Source organism: Dama dama, chromosome 11 (genome assembly GCF_033118175.1).
Source record: "Dama dama isolate Ldn47 chromosome 11, ASM3311817v1, whole genome shotgun sequence".
Lineage (NCBI taxonomy): Eukaryota > Metazoa > Chordata > Mammalia > Artiodactyla > Cervidae > Dama > Dama dama.
Window position 1 is genome coordinate 33,453,620 of NC_083691.1, and position 18,011 is coordinate 33,471,630.

Sequence of the window (18,011 nt, forward strand, 5' to 3'; positions counted from 1 at the left end):
AACTTAAAAATGAATTTTTCTTTAATTCAAAAGCAAAATAGTATATCCATGTTTTAATGCCTCAATTATAAGTACAATTAGAAAATGCTAAAACTGTGGGGACCCTATTTCTATGAGCACCCTGAAATTACATGCAAAATTATGTGTGTAGTTATTTTTCTGGGAACAAAAATAACTACACACATAATTTTGCACTTAAAATTTTTGCCTTTTACCTGGAATTTATTTTTGTGCATAATACGGGGTTGGTGACCCAAAAAAGTTAAGAGATAAACTCTGTCAATGCACACTGAAGATGAGACCTACAGAGTGAGGTGACTTGTCCAAAGTCATATGGCTCACTACTGCTATTAGAACTTAGGCCAGTGGACTGTGTTACCATTTGCATTATACTTATATTTCTGAGCTCAGAAACCTCATATGTAATATAAAATTCTTGAAATGTAAAAATATCTTAAGGATAGACCCATATGTATATGGAAATGATTTATGAGAGATGACATAGGTGTATTATTGGGTGAAGAATGGATTTTCAATAAATGGTTACACATATGGAAAAATAAAATTAGATTCCTACTCATATTATGCACAAAAATAAATTCCAGGTAAAAGGCAAAAATTTTAAGTGCCAAAATATAGGAGGGAGTAGAAAGGGATTTCCTAAAAAAGACCTCAAAACCCACAAACTATTTATTTAAAAGTGATACACAACACTGTAAATCAACTATATTCAATCTTAAAAAAGTGATGAAATGAATTACATTAAACTTAAAAATGTCTAAACACTAAAAGATGCTGAAAAGGAGAGAAAAGACAAGCCACAGGCTGAGACAAAATAACTGCAATGCAAATAACCATCAAAGTCTACACCTGCACACACACAGAACTCCTTCAAGTAAACAAGGAACTGAGTGAAAGTCACTCAGTCATGTCCGACTCTTTGCAACCCCACGGACTATACAGTCCATGGAATTATCCAGGCCAGAATACTGGAGTGGGTAGCCTTTCCCTTCTCCAGATGATCTTCCCAACCCAGTGATCAAATTGAGGTCTCCCGCATTTCTGGTGGATTCTTTTCCAGCTGAGCCACAAGGGAAGCCCAAACAAGGAAAAGACAATCTAATTTTAAAAAGAGGCAATGGATATAAACTGGCAATTCACAGAAGAAGAAATCCAAAATGCCAATAAACAAATGAACAAAAACTTAATACAATTAAATATATTTTCATATATTGAATACATCAGATTGAGCCAATTTTGAAGTCAGGCAATTTCAAGCATTGGAGAGGATGTGGAACTGTAACTGCTGGTGGGACTGTAAATTGGTACAACCTCTTCAGAGAGCAATTTAGAAATATTTAGTGAAATTGAGGATGTATCTCTTTTATGATTCAGCAATTCCATGTTGGGTGTGAACCTTAGAGAAGTGAAATACTGTAACAGGGAAAAACCAACAACTTAAATGTCCACCAATAAAAGAAGAGAGAAAAGATCCAAGGAAAATATAATAGAACATTAAAGATTTGACAGAATTTGGTATGGGTATAGAGCTCTTCCCTGTCACTAAGTCATGTCTGACCCTTCTGCTACCCCATGGACTGTAGCCTGTCAGGATCCTCTGTCCATTGGATTTTCCAGGCAAGAATACTGGAGTGGGTTGCCATTTCCTTCTCCAGGGAATCTTCCCAGCATAGGGATTGAACCCCTGTCTCCTATGTCTCCTGCATTGCAGGCAGATTCTTTACCCACTCAGCCATCAGGGAAGCCCATGGGTATACAAGTAATAATAATAAGAAAAGCACTTAGACTACTGCTTGGTATATAATAAATATGTAACAAATGTTAGCTATTCATAATAATAATATTATTATGGGTATACAAGTAATGATAATATTATTATTATGAATAGCTATCATTTATTAAGCACTCATCATATACCAGGCACTAGTTTAAGTGCTTTTCATATGAGGTAGGTGCTATTTTTATCCCCACTTTGTAGATGAGGAAATTGAGATACAGAAAGGGTAAGTAATTTACCTGAAGATCACACAGGTAGTAAGTAGAGAAGTGGGGAGGTTTGACTCCAGAGCTCTGCTGGTAACAACTACACTACCTTATTATTCTCTCATAAGCTGTTTAGAGAATATCATGCTATTTTTTATACTTTTTTCCTATCCTTGAAACATTTCATGATACAAAATTAACTATTAATATATAAAGTGCGATTTATAAATGTGAACACTTGTGAAATGTACATAAAATTTGTCATCACTACTTATTAATGACAAACTATACAGAAAGTAAGTCCCCTTCCTAAGGGGATTTACCAGTTCTAAGAATCTGTGATCCTATGAAGTCTAAACAGGAAAATTCTTAAATTTGCTAATGGTTCTTCTCTACAATTCACAATTTTCCAGCCCTAAGATAAATGCCTAGAGAACATGAATAATTATATGGGCAGGCCTATACATATCAAGGTATCTATATCAAGACTTCTAGACACAGACACACAAAGGAATTTAAACATTTCACATATCTACTGTAAGAATGAAGACACACATTTACCTGCTGTCTCTCAGATTCTTGGATTCTCCACTGCACACAATCCTGTGATATGGAAGTGCTTTATAAATATCAATTTTGTTATTACAATTATGAGGGAGTCTTACTCACCTATAGCAATAGTCTTGATATCAACAAGATAAGCCAATTTCTTATTATCCTCCATTCCTCGCTGACGCCTCTCATTAATACGGACACTGAAATATGAAAGGTCAGGTAAGGCAAAATGGGCTTAGGTAGCTAGGATGTTTAACAAGAGCTCTGAAACAAGACATGGGATGAAGACTTTAGATTAACTCGAGGATACAGGAGTTAGAAGTCAAAAAGGAATTCTTTTGGGTTTCAAAAATTTAGAGAACTAAGTGGGGTTACCTGATGAGATGGGGGTTCATGAATTCAGTACGTACAGAACCCAGGGTATCATTACTCCCATATTCCACCAGGGTGAGCTCTCCAGCATTGAAGATCATGCATACCTGGGGATGAATGGGATTGTTATATGGTGGAAAGATTGCATGAAGAAAGAGACAAACAGTCAAGGGAGATACATTGTGAGTTCACAGCAAAGTCCACTTTTCTCTTTATTCTGTTCCTCTATTTCACCTTCCCATTTTATCTGCTGTTTCTTCAACCCCTTGCCACTTGCCATCCTATGACACAGAATCTAGAAGGAGGTTTATGGTGAATCAAGCTCTACTCACATTTTCATTTTCAAAGAAATACTTCTCATTGCCACCAGATCCCTGCCAAGCTACCTGTTAAAAGGGAAGAAGACATAAGGAACCCATGGATAACCACCCGAGGCAATGCTGCAAGAACAACAGGGTGGGATGCAGAGAGATCAATCTGGGGAGGTTTGACATTGCACAAGAGGGATGCTATGTCAGATTCTGCCTTGGTCCCTGTGCTTCTGGGAGAAGGTGTTAAAAAAAAGTCCAACAGCGGCAATTCATATTCCAGGATTCTAAACCTCCTGGGTCTCACTCCCTGAAACCAGGTCCCCAACACAGGAATGTTAGAGCATCCCATGGAGACCTTCCCCAGGGACCCTGGCTCACCTGGGCAGCACCTCGGGATGCCCCATTCCCCACCTCTCTATGTTTGGTTCCTACCTCACTAAGGCGATTCGTGTTCAGGTCCCCCAGCAGCAGTGTGTCTGACGTGTGGGCCACCAGGTAGCGTTCCTTACCCAGGATTTTCACTTCTTCCACCTCGTAGCCGTAGTGTGACTTGAGTACCACTCGGGTCCCCGATGAGAGGTTCTTCACAATCACCTTGGTAGGAGATGAGTCTCAGAGTCCGAAAGTGGGCGGAATGGGCTGTGCCCTTTGCCCTCTGCCACAATGCTAAGCATAAGCACATCTTGTTTCCTTGCCTGGCCTGGGATATTCTTGGTGAAAAGGACATCTCACATTTATAATGCTTTTACTATTTATAAAATGCTTTCATCTATTATCTCTTTTGATGCTTATAATACAAATGATTCTGAAAGTTCCACTGGGTTAAACTAATCACTCACCCTGTGTTCCTGTAGCTCTCTGTACAAACTTATAATTTTACCATGTGTGTTATATTATTTTTTGATACATGTGTCTCCATCACTAGAATGATCTTCTCGATTAAGGGACAATGTATTACAGATAACCATCTTTGAATTCTCAACGCCTAACAGTGCTGACAGATAAAGAAAAGACAAATATTTCTGGAGAAACGGAAAGACTCAAGGAATCAATGAATAATAAATGAAGGAAAGGAGGGTAGAGGTAGAGAAAAGATAAAACTGGGCTCAGGAACTAAGGCATGAGCTTGCAACATCGTATACAGTGAGTTCAGAGGCCCTAAAACAAATGAATTCAGAATTATAATCCTATTTATCAACTTCCCCAGTTGACATCCTATAGGCAGTCAAGTTTTAAACCAGGAAGATGTAAATGGCAATCTCTATATTCCTTAAACCTGGTATTTAATCCTTCTCTTACAATAAGCTGGAAGAACTACAGCAGGAAAGTTGTCAGACACATTCCGTTCCTCGGAACAGCTCTGCCAGAGGTTAAATTTGAGTCTATGTTGTGGCCAGACCGCAGGGTAGTACTACAAGGATGAATGAGCCATGGCATGACCTCAGTGTGGTAGGCTATCAGCTGCTTACCTGGCTAGGTCCCACATACGTCAATTCAAACTTATTCTTGTAAATGCTCCTTCGGAGGCAGCAGTCAAACTGTTCCACTCCACCACAAAGTGTGCCCTGGAAGGGAAAGTGGCAGCATAAAGGCTAACACACATAGTACAGAGGCGTGAAGAGGGTATTTAGAGATACTCTCAAACCCTAGGTTCTAGAATCTACAGAAGAGTTGGCAGTGAAAGGGCTGGTAGTTTTTAGAAGTACCAGCAGGAAAGAGGTGGCACTTGCAGGACTCAAGAGCATCACATAGTTAGTGATGGGATATGAGGGAGAAACGAGCCCTGCCTATAAAACTCTTGACCCATGTGACCTCCAATAAAGTATGGATTTCTCTTTCCTGCCTGGAACATCAGAGTTTTAGACTGTGATCAAAAGGGAAGAGGAGATTCTCCAGTGCCAGGAGAGAATGCTTTAGGATAGGTGGGATTTTTCTTAATTTGAAGAAAGACACCAAAGCAGAAAGGGGTTACTAGTTACATACCGCACAGAGTCGTGAGCCATCCCGCTTCCAGGCCAAGGCAGTGATGGTGTATAAGTTGGCAATCTCCTTGGGCTTCGCCTCTTCCCAGATGTTTCTCCGAGGACTCCAGTTGAGCACCCGAAGTCTGAAATTAAGTATGTGGCTTTTAGAAGAGATGGAGGCTGAGAAAAAGTGAAAATGGGCTTGTAATGGAAGGAAATGAGTTTTGCTACATCAGAGAACAGAGGAAATAAAAAAGAACAGACAAGGTCGGGGGGTGGGTGTCTAGTAGGAGAGGACAAAAATGTTCAAGGGAAGTAAACTGGGAAAATCAAGTCAAAAGTAAAATGGAGTAAGAGAGATAGGAGTGAAAAAATAAAAAGAGATTGTGAATATTTAGAAAAACGAGCTGTTAGTATAGAGAAATACAGAAAAAGAAAAGAGAATTGCTAGGAGTCAGAGAAGAAAGAAAGGAAGAGACATACATGAGACTGAAAGGGTCAAAGACAGTACTGACAAAGCTGAGGTTAAAAGCACTCCAGGAAGAGATGGGACCTAGAATCCAGCTGTTTATGCACCGTCCCAGCATTCATGCATTCATGCACAAACATCTGAGCATCTATGACATACTAGATGCTAATCTAGGCTCTGGGGACTTAAAAAAAATAAGTAATAGAGGCTCTCTTCTTAAGGGCTCTTCAAATTAGCCAGTTAGACACAAACACCAAAGGATAATACAGTGTGATAAACACAAAGCCAGTAGTCTGAAAAGGCGCAACGGGAATACAAAGAAAGTAGAGATGAAGTCTGCTGTGGAGTCCTGGGGAGAGACAGAGACACACAACCAGAGCACAGTGCATCTTGGAACTGCTGGCATGCTAATGGATGGTGGGAGCAGGAAGAGGAAAATGTGCATGAAATAAAACTTGAGAATCACTTGATTCTGATGCTCAACCAGTCTTCCACTCTGGTTGGGAAGCAAAACTGAGCTAAAGAAGAGTGTACACAGGGAAGGTAGGCAGAAGCCACAGCTGGACAGGGACCTACCTGTCATAGCTTCCCAGCACAACCGACTGGCCCCCAGGACTTGCTGCAGCTGTGGTGAACTCCCGCTCCAGAGGGTCACGGCTGTAGTCAAAAGTTTGTAGCACATGGCCTTCCTTTCCATAGGCCACAATCCTCCGGTCACAACCTGCAGCCACAATGCTGTTGGTTGCCCAAGCCAAGGCATAGGGTGGGCACGGATGGTTCACCAACTTTCCCTGAGAGTAGAAGAGGGTTTCCGTCACTCTGAGGACACCACCTCAGAAATTTCTCATTCCTAGCATCTGACACTCTCCCTTGGACCATTCTACTCAAGGAAATCTTTTCCCCAACATTTTCCTGCCATAATACATCCTAATCTGAAGACTTCACAAATTATCTGTCTTATACTCACACACACATCTATGACATTTTAATATATATGCACTTATCAATTTTATGTTCAAAGTGAAAGTTGCTCAGTGATGTCTGACTCTTTGCGACCCCATGAACTATGCAGACCATGGAATTCTCCAGGTCAGAATACTGGAGTGGGTAGCCTTTCCCTTCTCCAGGGGATCTTCCCAACCCAGGGGTCAAACCTAGGCCTCCCGCATTGCAGGTGGATTCTTTATCAGAGGAGCCACAAGGGAAGCCCTTATGTTTAAAAGGAAACCTCAAAATACTTGTTTGGAGATCTTCAATATTCACCTAATAAGGCCCCCAAAGGAAGCTGACCTATACATCAACCAACACTGTATAGGCCCACAGGGAGTATACGACTCCTTTATTTTAGGAAGGGCACATTTAATTATTACACCAATAATTCTTATTGTAAATTATTCAAGCAATAGAGGATTAAAATATGAACCTTCCTTTATTCCTCTGTATTTTCCCTTTCAAGCATAAACAACTTTTTTCCTTTGAATTTATATACCTATGTAAAACATTTTACATAAATGAGAATAATTTTCAATTTTCATTTCTCTCAGAGTCTTTATTTCCCTTTGCCTCAAGGTCCCTTCCACTTGATTCATCCTTTCCTGTAACTATTAAGCTCTGGCCTCCTAAAAACAAATCCTCTTCTGCAGCCACATCCAGGTGTCTCTCTGCCTGAGGCCTCACCCTTCCAGCCTCCTCCCTGAGCACCATAATCTAAATTCCTGAGATGTCCAACCTTCCCTAGGACAGTGCTTGGGATTTCCTTCTCCCCTCTCCCAGAGCACCCTTTATTCATACCTGTGACTCTCCTGAGCCTTCGTCATCAAAGAAATACCTAACAATGGTGCCATCTGCATGACCAGAGAGAATTCCTTTCCCAGAGCAACTAAAAAGGGGGAAAAGGAAGAAAGGAGAGACATAAAGGAAGCAGTTAGAATATCCTGCCTCCCCAAGAAAGTCCCCTTCCTCGTCAGACACTACCCTACCTGTGGTTCCTGCTCCCAGCCCTCTCCATCGTTCACACTATGGTCCCCCAAGCCAAGACTCCCCTAGAGCTTTTCCTACCATTTCCAAGCTTCTGGGATACCATTCTTCCTTACTCACTTTGTTGTCAAGGACACCACATAAGAATCTGTCCCATAGATGGTAGATGATTTGTTAGTTTTGGAATTTGCTAAACGAACCTGAAAATGGGAGAGTGGACACAAGTCAGGTTAGGCTACTTTCAACTTGACCCAGGACCTAAGGAACGAGAAATAAAAACACAAAAACTGTTCCCTGTGTGGTCTCCCCCTAATACATAACTTGACCCTCAGGGAGAAGATTAACCATATACCTCTTTCCAGAACCATTACCCTCATCCACAACCTTTCCTGGTTTCTCTCCCTCCTTTACCTTTCCTTCAGCCAGTCCAAAGACAATGATGTATTCTGCTGGCCACTGCAGGCAAGTAACAGCACTCTGGAAGAAAGCAAGAATGAAAAGGATAAGCCTGTCTATGTATATGAGCACACGGATAGACAATCTAAATCTGAACAGCCTATCACATGCCACCACCCCAACCGCCCATAGGGAAGGAGAGGAGGGGACATGACTGGGCTCTAAGGAGGAAGGCATAGGGGGTAAGCAGCCAGGCAGCACCATTCATACAGCAGGAAAAGTCAGAGCCAGATATTAACAAATGCCAACTTCTGGCTGTATTTATAAGCAGATATACTGATATGTTTGTTCCTCCCAATCTCTCAGGGACTGGTTAGAACATTACCGTCTGGATGAACTTGTTACAAATGACTTTCTTGTCACCCCTGCCAAATAAAGGAGAGAAGCATACTAAAAACCACATCCACGAATAATTGCCACAAATGATGCTGGGGGAGGGGAAGGAGCTGCAGACACCATCCTTGGCCCACCAGTGTTGCCTGTCACTCCACAGAAGCCCTCAGAGGAGGCGTAAGAAGGAGCCAGAGTAGCTTTGGAAGAATAATAAAAACAGAATGTCACTCCTGGCTCCCCAGGATCTCAGAGGGCCTCCTTGTTGATCTAAGACTGATTCCTCCAGGGATGGGATCACAGGACACACAGTGCAGGCAGAGGGCAGCAACAGCAACAGACTGAAGACGGCCCCTGCCTTCCAAGCCCCAGCTTGGCTCCTTATCCGCTCCATTCCCCCTTCCCAGTGAGGCATTTCTTCCCGCCTTTCCCTTCTTCTCTGGGACACCCCATCTCCCAATCTCTATCCTCACCAGTCTTCTCCAATCTTGTAGACGTAGATGATGTTGTCAGTCTGTCCTATGGCAATCTTAGTGGAATCAGGAGAAAAAGCCATGCCCTTCACCATATAGCTCTTCCTGCCATACTAAGAGTCAAACAAGAAGAAAAAAAAATAAGAAAGAAAAGGACAGAAAAAAGAATGAGTATACTGAAAAAAGAAGAAAAGGTGCATGTGTGATGGTAGTGGGCTTGAGGGCTTTGTACTAAGAAAAGGAAGGGCAGGTCATTTCCTATGCCTGTGGCTAGGAAGCAGGTAAGGAAGCCTTCTAGGTTTATAAGATCCCATCAACAGATTAAGGTACCCGTGAGTATTCCCTTCACCTTCATGTCAGCTGGTTTGGTGGAGAACTTATCTCTTCGCTCCCCATGTTCATCATACAGTAAGACCACGCGGTCCACTGTGCAGACAGCAAATTTGGCATTGTTCTGGGACCATGCCATGCAGGTGACCTTTGCAGCTCCATCCTGCAGAGGTAGAGGGGGCAAAAATAATCCAGATGCTGGTGGAGAATGCCATTAGCATTTCTAGTTCCATTACTTCTACTGTGACTTTGGTCAATTTTCCTTCTAGCACAGTCCTTAAAACAAAGAGATGCCCATGATCTATCCAGGTCTCTGAAGCCTCAGAGCCCTGGATAGCGAGAACAAACTGCTTCTAGAAACCATAATGCAAATGCACTAGGAGGTGACACAGTAAATAAGTACCAGTGTGTCCCTGCAGTGGCCTTCTTATTCCTTCATTCTGCTACTGAAATAAATGCAACTGGTCTGATAAGTTTTGGTCTTCAGCCATTAATTCAATTAATGTTTTTGAGTACCATACTGAAAAAGGCTCTTGGCCAAGAGCTGAGAGACGTAGAGACAAAGAGCAAAATGTGGTCCCTGCCCAAAGATCTAAAAATGGGAAAAGACCCATAAGGGAGGCACATACAAAGCACTATAATAGTTTTGAAAAGCCTGAGATAATTTTCCATTTAAATGATCAACACTAAGCTTTGAAGAATGGATACAGTTAAGTAGGGAAATTCTCTGAGGTAAATGAAATGGCATGATAACAAGTTCTGGTGAATAAACAGTCATTTAATTTAGCTGACACTATATTGTAAATAGCAGAACAAAAGGGGTAAGGCAGGAAAAACAGATGGAGGCCAGTTCAGGAAGGCTCTTTGAAGCCAGGCTGAGTTTGGGCTTATTTGGGAGGAAAGGGAGAGACAGTAAAAGTTCTGGAATGGGAAGTAAAATCATCACAGTTGAGACTTAGGATTCAAAAAATGCCTTTGTTTTTTATTTTTATTTCTGTCATTGTTTTTTCCCTTAACAATCCACTTCACAGAGGTCCAAATTAGAAGCGATCAACTCCTGGTGAATTATTCTTGCCATGTCTGTCCCTTCCACCACCAGCCCTGGTGGTCTATGCAGCAGGTTCTGCACTAAGGATTTCCCTCCTAGAAATAAAAAAATCTAGTTTCTGCTCCGTTTGATTAACTACTTGGGCTGTAGAGCCCTGGTTTAAAACATTGTTAATTTTTACTCCTAACCTACCCACTTTCAACATCAGAGGTAAAAAGGGCTTTTTTTCCCATCAAAATCCTCAAACCAGAATCAGAAAATAGTCACCCCACCACCTTTAGCGTTCTCCAACTCTTGACTAAATTAGGTTAGGAGTGTTGAGGGTTCCTCATCAATTGTTGCTGACCATCTTCCTTCATCATTTTGCCCCATCCTGGGCATTCAGTCCTTTCCTGCATCTGACATCATCTTATTTTGAAAGATTGAAGGGAGATTTCATTTCCAATTATTCCATTAGTGTAAAGGAGTTTTCAAAATACAGATTCAAAGCAATGAGTACACCTCTCTTTCATTCTAGTTTCCTTCTAGTTTCCTAAAGCCACATGCTCTGTGAAGCCTTCCTGATTCCCATAATCAATCAATTCTCCTTTCTCTACAATATGTACCTCACAGGACTGTTGTGAGGATTAAATAAGTAGAGAAGAGGATAATAGCTAAGTTTTAATGAGCACTACAGATTAGGCACTTTGCTAAGTGTATGATATGCACTATCTCACTATATCTCATTACTGAGGTAGATGCTACTCTTATGCATCTTTTCCAGATGGAGGCACAGAAAGGCTAAGTAATTTGCTCAAGTTTACAAACAGAGTTTAAGTGGCAGTATCAAGATTTAATTCCACGTGTATCTGATTCTATAATCCACAACCCCTTTATTTATGCCACCCTGGTACACATTAAACATTCAGTTATGACAGATATTCTTGCTTTGTATTATTTTGTCCTTTGAAATTTTTTTTTTTGTCCTTTGAATTTTGAATATCGTTCTCTCTCTTGTCTAACAGTTTTCATGCTGCTTTTTAGTTTACAAGGTTCTCTTGTGTATTCTACTGCCTTTAACTCTTTCCCCTAATCCCCTAAAGCTGTGATTACTATTATTCCCATTTTCCAAATGTAAAAGTTTGGGTGAGTACTCAAAGAGCCTGTGAGATAAAGGCTAAAGTCAGGGGTATCTGGTCATTGATTTAAAGTAGCGGTGACGCTAGGACTTGAATTCTGGTCTCCTAACTCCAAAACCCAGCCTTTCTTCAACATGTTCTAGGGTTACATCCCTAGTGCCCAGCCTCTTCTGAATCTGAGATTTTCACCATCAGAACGAACGGTGTGGTCGCCTGCACTCCCTTAGGTGGGACATGCACCTTGAGCGCTCATTTAAGCGATGTAGATTATTGTTAGTTGTTTACACACGCGCCTCTTTCTCTAGTACGAGCCTCTCGAAGGCAAAGGCAACAACTGAGGAAGTTCTGGACCCCCTGGAGCCCCAGCATGGGACCTGGTACACAACTGATCCGTTAAATGAAATGAAACGAAAGCTATGGTGCTCAACAGCCCATCTCGCCTACTTCACACTCTATCGACGGAGCAGAGTCCGTATCACCGCTAAAGCCTTCGGTCTTCTGCACACAGTAGGCGCTGACCGTTTTTAAACTTCAACCCCCCACTTTCCGTGGAACACTAAGGCTGGAGAGGGAGGGAAGAGGCACGCGACTCCTCACCTGAGGGCTCAGCAGCGTCCTCAGGTGCTTCAACTGCATGACGAACACCTGTCTCTCAGATGCCTACAGACAGCGACAACTCCCGTGGTTACCTGGACAACCCGCCACGCAGCCGCAGCGACGGCCGCTGACGCACTAGCGACCTGAGCGCGACACGCGTCGCAAGGTCACCACGCAGTTTCGCAGCTTAGCAAACAGAGCGCGCGCAGGCGCGTTGAGATCTAGGGCGGGCCCCTGAGAGGGTTTGCTGAATTCTCTCCTCGACCAATCCCGTCGCGGCATGCAAACCCAAACTCCAGCCACGCCCACAAGCCTTCCGCAAACTCCGGGGTCCTACGTAATCGTAGTCTCTCTCGGTGTTTGATGTACGTAAACGCGGTTGAGCGCTCTCTTTTAATCCTCACAACCCTGGATGAAAGCAGGGCAGTTGCTCTTATAGGCCTTTTACAGTTGACAGAATTGAACCCAAATAGGTTATATAACTTGCACAGGATCACAAGGCTAATAATGAATACTCAGCATGTGTCTGCCAGGTACCGTGCGAAGTGTTGTACATGTCTCACTTAATCTCAAAGCCACGTTTTGACGGGGATAGCATTATTAGTCCCACTTTACATAACAGGAGACTCAAGATTAGAGGGCTCACTTGTCTAACCTAATACAGCGGGTTAAGGACGAACTGGGATTCAAGCCAGAGCTGGTACGTTTATACACCCTTGGATTCTTTCTCAGTGTCTAGCTCCTTATCTCCGTGCCATGCTACTGTATATCGTGTGACACTCTCATCCCCAGAAATGATGTATCCAGAGTCTGAGAGATATGTGGTTTGGAACCAGTGGTCAGAGGGAGGTAAAGCACCCTACTTTTGAACTGAAAAACTGTGGGTTTAAGACTGCTACTTAGATCAGGATGCTTTTATGGTTTAGGGCAGAAGGCAGACCAACGCTTGGCTCACCTAACAAATTTAGTCTTGTGATAACCGGGGTTGGAGCTTGGCTAAGCATCAAAGATACTTCTTGACTTTGTTTGGGTTGGGGTCCCTTTCAGAGTTATTTATGTAATTTCTTATAATAAAGTAGAGTGATCAAGATGCAGAAAAGGGAAGTTATTCATAAGCCTCCGCTGGGAGGGTCATACATTGACTGATCACACTAAAACTGTTACCTTCCAGACAGTGTAGCTTGTGCTGTCCAGAAAGATTCTGGGTTCTGAAGTCTTTCCCCCTTAGTGTTACAGATGTCAACAAGTATTTCTTTCACTGGCACCAACCTCCCCTTGGAACTTGGGGAAAAGTGGAGGACAGTCCCTATTTTCACAGGAAACAAGTAGGCCCCAGAGGCCAAATTATAATTCTTTTGACAGGAGAGTCCCAACCCCAGTTTTATTTCCAGAATGCTCCTCTGGATATAATGGCAGAAAGTAAATATAAACTCATTTATTCTTTATAATTATTATTGGCTTTGACTGAATGAACAGAGATACATACAGACAGACAAAAGGGAAAGCAAGGACAGGGAAGAATAGGCACAGAAATGCACAGGAGAGAAACACTTGGCTCCCCGGGGATCCATTAATCTTTCATTTGTTCCAAAACCCTGTTCAGTCCTTTACTGATTACTAGCTCAGGGTTGATGAAGTCAGTGGAATAAATGATGAAAAGTTGGGCTGCCAATGTGGACAGTGAAGATAAAAAGGCTCCTGGCCCTCTCATGTAACATAACTTTATTTTCCACTGGTGCACAAAGAATTTATATCCTCCATTTTTTCCCCCGCTCCTCCTTTTTACTGAACAAAAGAATCGAGGGCCCTAGTTTTCTATGCTCCTTTCTGGCCCCTCTCCACCCATTCTAGATGAAGAATCAAAGCAAACACCTTCAAATAAGAGTCTGCTCCTGTCAAGTTGGCAGTGGTGGTGTGAGAGGCCCTTGTGGTCAGGGGAGAGGCAGTAGAGAAGTGTCTTCAGCATACTAGACAGTATTGCATACAGTCAGCTGCAGTTTGTCCAAGAACCTTTATTGGAAAAATGTCCAAGGGGTGAGACCACCAGCAGCTGGAGGGGCTGCCCGTGAGAAGGGGAGCACCTGAGGCTCCATGGAAGACGTTGGAGTAGTGCAGTGCAGCGTCTGCCTCCAGACCCAGACAGTTCCTTTTATTTTCTGGGGGAGGGGGAGTACCCACAGAAATAATGCTCTCTGAGACCCGGAGGCAAGATGTGGGGGCAGCAGGGGATGCCAAGGGTCCTGATGTAGGTGAAATGGGGGCCCCATTTGGGACCCAATGGGATAAGGTTGAACAAGTGACCCTCCTCTGGACCTGGGGGGTGGAAGAATATATCCCATCTGACTCCCCAGGTCCAGGGGCTCAGAGCCTAACAGACCTACCTTCTGGCCCTGCTCACAGTGGAAAGAGGATGGATACCAGGCCTGAGATTGTGGGAGTGCCATTACCCTCTGGGAGACTGTGGGATCCTTCAGTCTTGGGCAGATCACCATCTTGGGCTCTCCCTGACCCCAGCCCCAGCCCCAGATTATTAGGGCATCCGTCTTCTGGTTCTGCTTCTTCATTCATACGTCAATAGTATTGATGGATGGTGACTTTTTCTGTGAAAGAAGATGGCCTGAGTCTCTAATTTCAGGAAAGTGATAGTTTCCTCCATCCCAAATTTCCGTTCTCCCTCTTCTCCTGCCCCTCTGTGACCCTTCTCCCTTTCCCTTGATGCTTCTAGACACAAGCCCCACCCCCCACCTTCCTGCCCTCACTGGCCCCACATTACCTGTCTTGTCCCCACTGGCCTTCCCTGAGGGCTCTGTTCCGGTCCCTTCCCCTTCTCCTTGGGGTTGTTGTTGGAGTCATTGTCCTTGATGATGTCATACTGACGGCAGAATAGCCCGATTACAGCTGAAACACAATCATACAATCTGAGCCTTGATCTTGACCTCCCCACTCATAGCCCTGAAGGGCAGTGAGATACCCGCTGTTTCTAGAAAATCAAAGAAACACTTTGAATTCCTGTTTCCCATGCACATTACATTCTTCATCATCCTCTCTGGGCTCCCAACAGCCTCCTTTTCCCTTTCTTCAAACTTTTCCTGCTTATCTCCTACAACTGAACATCTCCCCACACCATTGCTCTCACCCTGTTTTCTCCCGACAACCTTCACCAACTCCTGCCTTCACTCAGCCCCACTCAATCCACGGTCCCCCGTCCAGCTGCTTACTCACCAGCCCACATGAGCAACACCACCACAATGATGACCACCTCCCCCGTCTGCAGTGGTCGCTCTCCATCCAGACCCTCCACTGTGATGTCACCTGAGAAGGAAAAGAAGACAGACCCCAGGTTCTGGGGAGCAACTAGAGAGCTATGCCTGTGCAGACAGTTCAGGATGGAGATGCTGGGGACTAAAGCCAGTGTAGACCTGTCGCAACACTGTTGCTGGTAGCCCCTCTCTGGGAAGCTATTGGTGGACAGGTGGTTAGAGACCAAACAGCAGGAGGGCTGCAGGTCAGGTGCCCACTCATGCAGGCTGCAGCTGCTATGAACTGAGGCTGGGTAAAAGGAAGCTTTAAAGCCCTTCCCCCAAAACAATTCCTTACCAGCCTGTCTATACTCAGTCTCCTGCCAACCTGCTTTCCTTCCTTTCCTGGCAGTACAATGAATTATATCATCCTTCTACTCATCTAAGCTAGACTGCTGCTTGCTTTCAGGAAGTAAACAGGAGGCCAAAGACCAGGTAAACAGTCAGAGAATCCAAAGCTTTAGAGGTTGAGGAATAATCGAGACTCTCACCTGGGCTTGAGCTGTTGGAGGGTAGCCGGTCAGACCCCTTGAGAGTTCGGAAGTGCACCCGTGGCCCTGGGGGGCTTTCTCCCCGGAGGCCGATGCTCCTGACCTGCACTGTGTAGTCACTGTCTTCAGCCAGGCCCCAGAGAGCACAGGCCCGAGTCGTGGTGTTCACCTCTCGGATCACACGTTGCCCAGGGCCATTCTGTCGCTGCAGGGAGATGATGAGAGAGGAAGACAGCCTCACCCCGGTCCCAGGCCACAAGGCTTAGCCCAGGATTCTTGAACACCCAAGCACTCCGGAGGACTGGGGTGGAAAGGGTAGCTTGAACCAGGGAACCCCAGCTCCCTGTCTCCCAGGGCAGGGAGGGGAGCTGGTGGGGGTGGGGGGCAGCTACCAAAGGGAATGTTCAGAGATCCAAGGACACAGGTTGGGGCAGCAGAAGGGTGATTCATACTTGCTGGGAAATGGAGTAGCCAATGACGATGTTGCCTTCTGGGACGTCCCAGGACACAGTGGCCGAGTTGGCTCTGAGGTGAGTGACTGTCACATTCACAGGAGATGGAGGCCGGTCTGTGGGGGCCAGTGTGTGAACAGGTTACCAGGGTCCACCCCCAGACTAGCTCTGGTGACTCCTCACCCGCTCCCCTTTTACTCACCTGCTCGCACAAAGCCCAGGTCACAACTGACCAGCAGAAGGACCGTGGGGCTTAGATATGGGGAGAGGGGCATTAGCGAAGCCATGGTCCCCACCGAGTCTGCTGGGAGGCACCGGGGCATCCGTTTGACATCCAGGCGGGGCTCCTGGAGGTGGCAGGAGTTGGGGGGGGGGGGGGGTGGTCAAGGACTTGCCAGAAAGCACAAGCGGGCAGCCGCTCTCCCTGCTCCCCACAGCCCACAGCAGCCCCAGAACCCCCCTTTCCCCTTGCCTTGCCCACCCCCGCAGCCCTCAGTTCTCGCCTCTGCTCTGCCCACACCCACCTCCGCCGGTCCTCGCGGTGGGTCAGGCCTCGGGGGGCTGCTCGGTGCCCAGAGGGCGGCCCATCGCCGACTCCGTGGTGCTGTCCCTACCCCATCCCGGCGCGGGCCCGGCCAGGCGGGCAGCGCGGGACCGAGCTGCGGGCAGAGAGTGGAGGCGTAGCGGGTGCGGGCCGCGGGGCCCCGGAGCCCCCAGAGCTCGGACCGGCCGCGCAGTCTGTCTAGGAGCAGGGGGCGGTGCCCGCGCGGCCTGGCGGCTGGCCTGGGTCCCCGGGGCGCGAGGCAGTGCGGCTGCCCCCGCCGGCCCCTGCAGCGCGATGTGACCGTCCCGGCGCGCCAGCCGCCGCCTTCTGCAGAGCTGGCCTCGGTCGCTCAGCCGCAGCCCGGCCGGGACGTGCGGGCCCGCCCCGCCCCGCTGGGGTTCTCGCCGCCGTCATCACCGCCCCCCCAACCCGGTTCTTTCGGGGCTCCTCCCACGACCCTCTCATTGGCGGCCTCCAGGGCCCCCCATCCCTCCTGATCCCGGCTCCCGTCTGCTGAGCCCCCGCAGGGGGGTGGGGGGAGGGGACGTCCGGAGAGGCGCAGGTGCGAGGGTCTCGGGATCTGGGAGGCCCCTCCTCCCCAGATGGAATTAGCCAAGTTGGGAAGAGGAATTCCACCTCCGGTGCGCGAGGGGACAGAGTCATGGAGATAATACTTATTTTGACAGTCTCCTACTTGTAGACTGCGTCAGTTTTTAACTCTCTTCCCCATTCATGATCTGATATTCATTCCCTTCCTTCTCTCATTCATTCTTCCACTTATTAGGCAAATATTTATAGAGCTTTCTCTATGTGTCTGGCATGTTAATAGCTGGAGATACAGCGATTATTAAGGGTTCTGGGTTTATAGGGGAAATTTAAAGAGCGACAACCTGTCTCAGCTCTGTGACTTACTATGTGGCCTTAGGCAAATAGGTTAATCTAAGTTTCAGGTTTCCCACCTGTAAATCAGAGCATGCAAAACCTCACAGGGCTGCTGTGAGGATCAAATGACACAATATTGGGGAACGATCTTTAAAAATCTCATGACACTGTGTGAAGAGAGATTATTCTTAATTTGCACCAGTTTGTTAGTTACTTCATTTATTCAATAAACATGTAAATCCTTAAGTTATTTCACGCTTTGGTTGAGCATGAGGCCTGGAGTGAGAACCTGGGTGTGAGTCCCAGTTCCCTCAGCTGTGTAATCTTTAGCAACTAACT

The 18,011-nt window shown here is 45.6% G+C and overlaps 2 protein-coding genes across 4 annotated transcripts in view; both read right to left on the reverse strand.

The window, feature by feature from the left end:
• The window catches only part of IFT172 (intraflagellar transport 172), a 34,630-nt gene extending 22,448 nt beyond the window's left edge, over positions 1-12,182 (reverse strand). For all 3 annotated transcript variants that reach the window (XM_061155049.1, XM_061155050.1, XM_061155048.1), the window contains exons 1-14: positions 12,005-12,182; positions 9,261-9,404; positions 8,912-9,024; positions 8,434-8,473; positions 8,064-8,129; positions 7,773-7,852; positions 7,467-7,554; positions 6,252-6,466; positions 5,226-5,349; positions 4,712-4,807; positions 3,675-3,836; positions 3,264-3,317; positions 2,935-3,038; positions 2,674-2,759 (exon numbers count right to left, since the gene is read on the reverse strand). In XM_061155049.1, the coding sequence (XP_061011032.1) occupies positions 2,674-2,759; positions 2,935-3,038; positions 3,264-3,317; positions 3,675-3,836; positions 4,712-4,807; positions 5,226-5,349; positions 6,252-6,466; positions 7,467-7,554; positions 7,773-7,852; positions 8,064-8,129; positions 8,434-8,473; positions 8,912-9,024; positions 9,261-9,404; positions 12,005-12,043 (1,411 nt within the window). In that variant the 5' untranslated portion in view covers positions 12,044-12,182. The remainder of the gene's footprint in view (positions 1-2,673; positions 2,760-2,934; positions 3,039-3,263; positions 3,318-3,674; positions 3,837-4,711; positions 4,808-5,225; positions 5,350-6,251; positions 6,467-7,466; positions 7,555-7,772; positions 7,853-8,063; positions 8,130-8,433; positions 8,474-8,911; positions 9,025-9,260; positions 9,405-12,004) is intronic.
• Positions 12,183-13,996: 1,814 nt separating this feature from the next.
• On the reverse strand, positions 13,997-16,911 carry FNDC4 (fibronectin type III domain containing 4). Its single transcript, XM_061156226.1, has 7 exons — positions 16,771-16,911; positions 16,449-16,593; positions 16,247-16,362; positions 15,795-15,999; positions 15,227-15,316; positions 14,778-14,902; positions 13,997-14,604 (listed from the first exon to the last, which is right to left on the reverse strand). Exons 2-7 carry the CDS (start codon positions 16,567-16,569, stop codon positions 14,569-14,571), a joined length of 693 nt encoding a protein of 230 aa, XP_061012209.1. The 5' UTR covers positions 16,570-16,593; positions 16,771-16,911; the 3' UTR covers positions 13,997-14,568.
• Between the last annotated feature and the right edge of the window lie 1,100 nt (positions 16,912-18,011).